Source organism: Ciconia boyciana, chromosome 9 (assembly GCF_034638445.1).
Source record: "Ciconia boyciana chromosome 9, ASM3463844v1, whole genome shotgun sequence".
Taxonomy (NCBI): Eukaryota; Metazoa; Chordata; class Aves; order Ciconiiformes; family Ciconiidae; genus Ciconia; species Ciconia boyciana.
The window spans coordinates 32601954-32610900 of NC_132942.1; the positions used below are offsets into that span (position 1 = coordinate 32601954).

An 8947-nucleotide genomic window follows, 5' to 3' on the forward strand; every position below is an offset into this window, starting at 1 on the left:
GGGGCGCGGCCCCCCGTGCCCGAGCGGCGCCCATTGGCCGCCGGGCGTGGGCGGAGCCGCGGGAGCGCAGCCCGGCCCGGCGGCGGAGGGGAGCCGGCTGGCGCGGGACGGCCGGGGAGCGCTCGCCGGAGGCGCCCGGGGTCCTTCCGCGGAGGTACGGGGCCCGGCGGCGTGGCGGGGGGGTCGGCGCGGCGGCTGGGCGGGCAGCTTGTGCGGAGGGGGAGAGTTTTGGAAGAGTGGAGGGTTTCCGCCGCCGGGCCGGGGCGGCGGGAGGGGAGCGGTCTGGCGGCTGCGCTCCGCTGCTGCGCTCGCTGTAGGAGAGGAGTGGGAGAGGCCGTGCTCGCCGCCGGGAGGGCTCGGCCCTGCGGGGCCCGCGGTGTGCCCTGCCCGCCTGGGACGTGCGCCCCCCCCCGCCTCGGGTCTGCCGTCACGCGTGTGCGGTGCCCCGCTCACGGGGGGGCCGGTCTGGACCGAATCCCTGCCCGCTGCTGTGCAGCACCCTGATGTCTGTGCGTGGCCTGGGCGTCGGTCAGAGTGACGATTTATTTGTTTTTGTCAGAAGGGACGCTTAAGTTACCAAGTTTGACCATGTACCCAAACCACAGAAACTGATCCCGTTGCGGAGTTGTAAGAGGAATCCCCCGCCTTTGGCCACCCGTCTCTTCTCTCAGGCGTTGGGAGAGATGGAGAATTCATCTCTTCCCTTGGTGATTACCCACCCTCACCGGCAAGCCTGTGTACGTCATTTGTCATGAGCCTGAGCCTGTAACGGGTGGCCCGACCGAATGCTGTTACGTTAGTCCTGTCGCCTCCAGCTCCAACGCCTGAGAGTTCCTTATGGAGGTCTGTTCCTTATGGCCACTCACCAGGTTGACGCTGATGAGCGGCAGAGTGGGGAGCAGGAGATGCTCGTGGAGCTCACTGAGGACGTGTGTGTGCACAGAGAGCGGGGGAGAGGGAGGGGGTGAGGCTCTTTGAGTTTCAGGTTTTCTTTCCTTCTGTACAAAGCTGCTTGGACACCTCTGAGCCTGGGTGGCACATGCAAGAGCCACAGCTGAGCTTGGGCTACCAGCTGCTGGTTTTGGTAGCATCCGTCTGAGCTCCTCAAAAGCCATCACTCAGCTGTCCCCTTGCTCTGGCCCTACACGCCAAAAGTCCTGGGCATGCCAAGCAACAGCAGCGAGCAGCTCAGTAACTCGGCTAGTCCATATCCCACAGGGACTGGTGGCATTTCTCAGTCAAAGGCCTAATGTGACAGTCATTCCCAAAACACACATGAACTGAATCGGGTTCCTCACGAGCACAGCTGGAGGGGAGTTGCCAGAGCCTGCCCCCCTTGCCCCCAGTTGCCCAGTAGTTACAGCATGCTGGGAAGGAGGGAGAGGCAAGCTGAAATTCCCTCGGGCAGGAAAAGGAGAGGAACTATGTTTTTCTTGCTCTAAATGTCTGCTCTGGATAAAAGGTGGCTGCATCCTGCTTACTGTGCTTGGCGAGGAAGAGCTTATGCCAGCCCTAACTCCAGGAGAGACTTGTCAGCTGAGCAAAGCAGAAAGTAAGAGTAAGAGAGAGCTGCAGAGAGATGAGGCTCAGGGCATTTTCTTCTGGCAGACCCCAGCAGTCAGCTCTGCTCTCTGGTCCATCTGGGCATGGCAATACTTATGGACCATCCCTTGCATGTGGTATGCATGAGGTATGCAATGGATACCAAGACAGTCTGTCCCGTTTGACAGCAAGAAAGGAAGAATCAGGTAGAACAGCTTACTACATTGCTACGCCTAAGCCATAGATACATACAGACTTGAAAAACATACCCCAGGCTCGCTGACCCAGGAGCTTAAATTGAAACGCTTTGCATGGCATGCATCAACATGGCTGTTTATAATCACAAGTGAACAAGCACTCATTGTTAAAAGATGTGGCTTGCTTACTTCTGGACCTGAGTGCAGAAAAAAAAATAGGTTTATATTTCTTTTTAATATTAGTCATATTCACTGAGTTATATATTCACTGCATAATTTGATCACATACAGAACAAACAGATCTTGACCAAAACAACCCCAAACTTTGCTATGCCAAAAACTCCTGTGAAAAGTAGCACGTCAGTAAAGTGCATCTTCCCCCCTCGTTTCAGCTGTGTAAGCTTCTGCCGCACATGGTGCACGTACATACGTATCACTTGGTAATAAGCACCATGACCCTGCTGACCTGACAGAGCAAATTTGAACAAACAGGAAAAAAAATATTTACCAAAATGAATCAAATAGGTTACAATTTATATCCTGTCATCACTGTTGTTCCAAAGGGAGAGGCTCCCAGTAAAAGAGACTATAATAACACTCAGCAGCTATCTATATTTACCAAATTCACATAGTACTTCCATTCCAAAGCCAAATGGAGTATTATTTGCAGTGAGTCACAATATTAACGTGAAATCGGTTTGTATGCGGTTACTCAAGCTCAGCACTATCTGGAGCTCTGGGTAGGATTGATCCCCTGTGGTGGGATGAGGCGAGTCACCCTTTGCAGATGGCTGTTTCTCCCCCCCCTAACTGAAAAGGGAGTTTGTAGAGGGATAGAGTTAGTTGTCCAAGTCAATGGACAGTAGGCGATGTGAATCCCACCCCTCCTATTTTTTTACTGCTTAGTATGTGTATGTGCTGTTCTCCAGTCATTTACACCTGAGGGAAGAGAGATGCTTTTGCTTCCCCAGAAAAACTCCTTCGGAAATGCCCTGGGCTAGAGCAGCAGCTGACACTTTTAGTCTTAGCAGGGAAGATTTTCCCAGAACAGAGTTAGCTTTTCTTTGGTTAACTCGTGGCATTTTAACTAGGTAACAAACCAGAGGGTGGAGGAATAACGATATACCCTGCAGGTTGAAGTGTGATGTGTAATGAGAGCTCACGTTCATTTCTTTCGCATTGCAAGATTGTGTCCATCCTCTGTCCAGCCCCTTCTCCCTTTGCTCCACGCAGCAAGTCCAAGAGCTTTCTGGCCTATGCAGGGGCCCAAATCAATACAACAGCTAAAGCTTTCATGGCAGCAGGGCTTGCACTCCTCTTTGAAAATGAGCTTACGTTTCCTGGCTCTTTGCAGGCACGGTCTTTATGTCTGACAAAATGTTTTCATTTCCACTGGGATCTGGTACGCAGAGATCCTTAGACATAGAGTCATGTCAAGTACCATACTTGCTTGAGAGGTTGGACCATGCTTCCAAAATACATAAAATAAAAGAAGCAGGCTAAGAGCTGGGGCTCCATAATCCAGAAACATGAGGAAGCGAGACTGGTGGGAACAGGATTAACTGCTTTGGTTTATCCCACTTGGTGTTGCTGGTGCCAAAAATTCTTGACAGTATTTTGTTGCATTCACAGTCTTTCCGCACCAAACTTCCCAAGCTGTAATTTCAGTTTTTCTTTTTCCTTTATTATTTTGTGTGCTCATCTTGCTCTTTCACTCAAAAGCTCCTCATCCAAGGATTTGTTTATAGGAAACCTTGAGAGACCACATCCCAGGATAGGTGAGACTCTGGGTATTCATAGTCTGGGATTTTGGTGTTCAGTTGTGGACCATAGTTTGCCCTGCCTGTTTGTTCTTCAGTCTAATTTGTGTGTTGAAGAGGGAGAGAAAAAAACCCACATGCTGTATTGTAATTCAGAATAGATTTGAGTGTATGTCCTGCAGCAGAGCAGCTCTCTTCCATGCACAGGTCCACTGGGGCTGACAGATCAAGGAGAGGAACGGAGCCTTTCTCCTCTCCTGACGGCAAGTAATAAATGCCTTTACAAAACTTCTGCATGTCCGTACTGAAATAGCAGGCTGGTTGGGGCATTACTTCAGCTGCTGCGGATGGCGTCAGGCCCCTGGATTCCCCCTGTCTGGCTGCAGCATGGCCCCCGGTCGGAGCATTGCAGTTAATTGTAAACTGCCCTCCACGCTGGAGAACACACACGTGAGTGGATATGCTTCACACTGTCCAGCTCCGTCAAATCCATTCTGGTGCTTTGAGGCCCTGAAGATACACATCCTTCCAGAAGGAAGTTGGAGGTCTTGGGATCCTCCCTCCAATTTGAGAGAGACCCTGGGTTTGTCCTCTCGTAGTACCTTGTCAGCTTGTGTTCACCTTACCAAGTTGGTATCGAGATGATCCCAACAACTCTTGGGAGGTAACTCTTGCCATGGAGCAGACAGGACTGGTGGACGCCATGCTGGCATTCTTGCAGGCTCAGGCAAGGCCCCAGCTGCTGAAGGTGCTGTCTTCATGGTGAGCAAGAAATCCCCATACTTGCCGTCACAGAAGCCAGCTCTTCAGGAGCACTGGCCACACAACGCTTCTTGGTGAAAGCTTCTTGGTGAAAGCTTCTTGGTGGAATTGACCAGTTTTTGTCAAATAGCTCAGGCGAGACACAAACAGCATGGAGCAGCCTTGAGCAGCAGCTCTGTGGTTTCCTTTCTAGCATACCGAAGGGGTGATTTGGGGTGAAGGGCAAGGGAAGAGTGTAAATCACCATTGTCCCAAATACACAGGACTAGGCATGTTGTCCTCCTCCTCTTCCCTTTCCCCTCCAGCCTCCACGGCTACAGGGACCCTGGATAAGGACAGGGAAAATGGTGGAGAGCGGTTCTGCATTAGTGATTCGATGAATTGCTAACAGCAACCAGGCCGACACACATCCCTGTGATCTTGGAGCCGCCTCGTGATGGCTGAGCTACCTCGCTGGAGAAGGAAATGACTCACGTTCCCATGGCCGGCCGGCCTCGGGCAGCACCCTTCAGCGCAGGAGGGGCTAGGTGCAACGAAAAATTGAACTTGCAGCATGGAGCGCTTTCCTTACTGCAAACTACCAATAGCAAAACATTTGCTATTGCTTCAGAGTTACCCTTTTTTAGGTTTTTCTATTTAAAAAAAACCCCAACAGACTATCGAAACCCCAGCTTCTATGAAAAAGAGGGCGCGGAGGTGTGGGGAGGGATGAGCACGCTGCCTTCCACTTCCCCTTCAGCAGAGATCAGACTGTTTTCAGAATGATGTGTCTTGTAACTGGAAGCACTGGCAGCCCCAGCGTAGCTGGGGTAATGGAGGAAGGGCTTGGCTTGTGTGGGTTTATTCACAGAGTGAGTGCATTTATCTTTTTTTTTTTTTTCCCCTTTTGTCACGCAAGGAGGACCAGCGGGAACAGGCAATACCACACTCTGTTTTGTTCCTGCCTCAGCTCTGGCCCAAAGTGGCAGTGGGGTGCGTGTGTCTGTAACTAATCCTTGAGAAAGCGGGTGTGCAGTCAGAAACGGAAGGCTTGCTACCAAGACCACGGATCTCCTCCCTGAGCCTGCATGCAGCCCAGCATCAGTTACCTCCCTGCTGCAGCTGCACTCCCTGCTGCCAGCGCCGAGAGTGACAGAACGGGGGGGGTCCTGGTACCTTTCAGCTGTCACAGTATGGTAGCTCCTGAGCAAGTACTTACACCCACATAAGAGCGGGTTCAGACCAACCAGCTTCCTTTACTGTGGGCACACAGTTGTACAGGTAAAAAGCACAGCTGTAATGGAAGAGCTGGCTCTGCCTTCAAGAGCTTCCCTTGCTGCAAACTGAACTATCCCAGTATAGACCGGGCCGTTGCAAAGTGGGGTCAGAAAGTTTGAAAATTGATTTTTAAAAAGTAGCAAACTAAAGTGAGGAGTGGTAATGGGATTACTCGTAACTTCAGGTTGCGTTAGGAGCATCTCACCTGTGCATATGTTTGCTACTCAGCCTCACCCTGGTGCAGATGTTTGCAGCTTCACCATTTCCCTCTTTATTTTCCTCTCTTCAGAGCGAGCTGGAGATGGTGGACCATCTTGCAAACACTGAGATCAACAGCCAGCGCATTGCTGCTGTGGAAAACTGCTTTGGGGCTTCCGGACAGCCCTTAGCCGTGCCGGGAAGGGTCCTTCTAGGGGAAGGGATTTTAACCAAAGAATGCCGCAAGAAACCAAAGCCTCGCATATTCTTCCTTTTCAACGACATCCTCGTCTACGGCAGCATAGTCATCAACAAAAGGAAGTACAATTCCCAGCATATCATTCCCCTTGAAGATGTCACTTTGGAGACGCTGCCAGACACCTTGCAGATGAAGAACCGCTGGATGATTAAAACCTCCAAGAAGTCCTTTGTGGTTTCCGCGGCCTCCCTCACGGAGAGGAAGGAGTGGATCAGCCATCTGGAGGAGTGCATCAGGCACCTGCTGACGAAGACGGGCCGGCAGCCCTCCACGGAGCACGCGGCCCCCTGGATCCCAGACAAGGCGACGGACATCTGCATGCGCTGCACACAGACCAAGTTCTCCACGCTCACCCGAAGGCACCACTGCCGCAAGTGCGGCTTTGTCGTCTGCGCAGACTGCTCCCGGCAGAGGTTCCTGATGCCCCGGCTGTCGCCCAAGCCCCTGAGGGTCTGCAACCTGTGCTACAGGCAGCTTCTGGCAGAAAAGAAGGAGGCGGAGGCAGATCGCAAGCAGCCGGAGCCGATCCACTCTGCTATCCCGGGCTACGAACCCTCCAGCGGCGATGACAGCGACAAGTCTGACGACGACAAAACTGACCAGTGGCCAGCAGACACAGAGTTTTATACCTCAGAAGTATCCTGGTCATCTTTCCATAGCTGACCTCCTGGGGAGTCAGTGGCATTTAGACATTGGGAAGCCAACTTCTGGCCTCCAATGCACGTCCTTCTTGATGTCTTCTCTGGAGGCCTTGCCTAGGAAGGTGGAGATGGGGTTACCCCTCTGAGAATGTGTCTCATACGACATGAGCACAGAGAGCAACAGCTCAGTGAAGAGCACGGACTGGGGCAGAGACCTGCAGCTCAGCCTTGGCCAAACGAGCTCACCCTTCGGTGCCTTAGTCTTCCCGTCTGCAAAAACAGAGCAATACTAACTTCTTTTCTCAAATGCTTTGAGATCGGCTCAAAGATCTCAAAGGAGCAAGAAATCCTGGAGTTAAACACGCTTGCCTGCTAGCGGTGCATTCCTCTGTCACGGCGAGGGGCACTCCGGATGCCGTTTTCCACGAGCACTGCATCTACGTCAGAGATTCTCATTGCAAGCGTGCCAGCCTGAGAGGATAGCCACTCATCCCTGCACGGTAAGGCCGGCACGGGCTTCCATTTCTACACCCGGGTCTCTCAACTTTGGAAACACTAAGGAAATGGTGCTCCGATTGCAGGGAGCTCATTCAAGGCTCGGTGTGAGCAGCCTTAGCAAAGCACTGGAGCATCCAGCTCTCTCGCATGAAAAGAGGCCATTTTGGTGGTACCGGGCCAGGAGGCAGGAAGGAGAGGGGAAAGGGACAGGTAAAATTATACAGAGGAGTGAGATAAGGAGGGAGAGACTTACCGCAGCTGACTGAACTAACTGCAGAGCCCCAGATCTCAAAAACAGGCAGTCCCACCAGATTACCAGCAACTTGATGAACTCAAGCCTATCAGGTAGAAGGATAGCCCGGGGAAGACTTGTTAAAAGTCTTGAAAAATCCAGGAAAATGCCCCAAATCAATATCCTATGAAGTACAGCACTTCAACTTCCACTTCCCTCCCGAGCAGGAGCCCAAGGCATTGAATGCTCACTTGTGGGCTCACCTCATGTCTATCAGTCTCACGAGTCCAAAGTTAAGGTCCCTTATGTACTTCCAGGATTGGAGCCCCAGACTTTACAGTTAACTTGAGATCAACTTTAAAGTTCAAATTAAGTTAGAAATCAACCATGTTTATTCAAGTATTCTATAATAGTATAGCATGGGAGTAAATATACTGAAAATCAGACAACAGCAATTGTTTTGCAGCAGACATTTTTACAAACTCCGTTATTACTTTTAGTATATTTTTGTATTGTGTATTTCATGCTCTTGAAAAGGAACATGGCTGGGAGTACACTGCCGATGTTATAAACCATTTCCTTACCATGACCTGCTCCAAACAGTGTATTGCCTGCCAGATGGCCAGACTTAGGGTTTTTTAAATTTCAGTTCAAAGTAATCATTCTTACTGTCTTTTGTAAACTGCTACTGTTCCAATGAATTTGTATTACTTGACTGTGTGTGAATAAAGATATGGCCAACAGGAAGAAGCCAGGAAAATATGACAATAAAGCATGTTGTTATTTAAAGAGTCTTAAACAAGAGCTGGGATTCAGGCCCAGCCAGCCAGCACGAGTTCTGACTCCTCAGCTGTGGGGCGAATGCTGTGGGTTTGTATTTACTTTTTCAAGGTAAGCGCGAGTGAAAAAAAAATTGCCAAATCTGATGCTTCCTTTCTATTTATACCCTGTTACTATCTGACTGAGTTTTCCCAAGTCTTTTGCAATCCCCTGCAGTAGTCTGTATTAATTGAAATGGTATTTTTCTGGTGGGGCCACAGCTTAGAGTGGGTCAACAAACTTTATGACCTAAGCAGATGTTTTGGGGTTTTAAAGCAGTAAGTACACTGAGGTCTGTTTTTCCCATCCCTCTCCAAGCTTAGTTCATAACTCCGCGCAGCAGTGATTGTTTTTATAATGCCTCCCACCCACCAGAAGGGTGTACGTGCTATGCAAACAGAAAATGACCTTAAAAATAAACAGCCATTAGAACGGTTCACAAGCCAAAAAAAGCCCAGCCGCTGAATCCGCGTCCATAGCTGGCGTTCCAGTTCCCTGCTCCTGAGGGGAAACTCCCGGTTTCTTCCTAGTAACTGGCTCCAGAAGTGTATTCCAGTTTTGAACCCACTCCTTAGTTCTCTCAGAGATCAGCTTTTCTTTATCTTATGTGTCCAAGGGTCTTAGTATTATCAGCCCCGAAAGAGCTATGAACTGTTTTTATCCACTAATGAAGGCCAGGCATGCCTCTAACAAATGCCTTCTTGTTGAGCAAGAGCTTTTCTTAATCACAGCAGGAAAAAAAAAAACAAACCCAAACCTAACAAACAAACTCCACCAGAAAC

General features: G+C 50.4%; 1 protein-coding gene across 3 annotated transcripts; it reads left to right on the plus strand.

The window, feature by feature from the left end:
• The first annotated feature begins 48 nt into the window (after positions 1–48).
• Positions 49–8121, plus strand: PLEKHF1 (pleckstrin homology and FYVE domain containing 1). Of its 3 annotated transcripts, XM_072873063.1 has the most exons (3): positions 78–154; positions 5160–5521; positions 5808–8121. In XM_072873063.1, the coding sequence occupies exon 3, from the start codon at positions 5820–5822 to the stop codon at positions 6636–6638; it is 819 nt and encodes a 272-aa protein (XP_072729164.1). In that variant the 5' UTR covers positions 78–154; positions 5160–5521; positions 5808–5819; the 3' UTR covers positions 6639–8121. The 3 variants fall into 3 exon arrangements, with proteins under 3 accessions (XP_072729163.1, XP_072729164.1, XP_072729162.1); XM_072873062.1 differs by lacking the exon at positions 5160–5521 and having other exon boundaries at positions 49–154; XM_072873061.1 differs by lacking the exons at positions 78–154; positions 5160–5521 and adding an exon at positions 2689–3949.
• Positions 8122–8947: the final 826 nt, after the last annotated feature.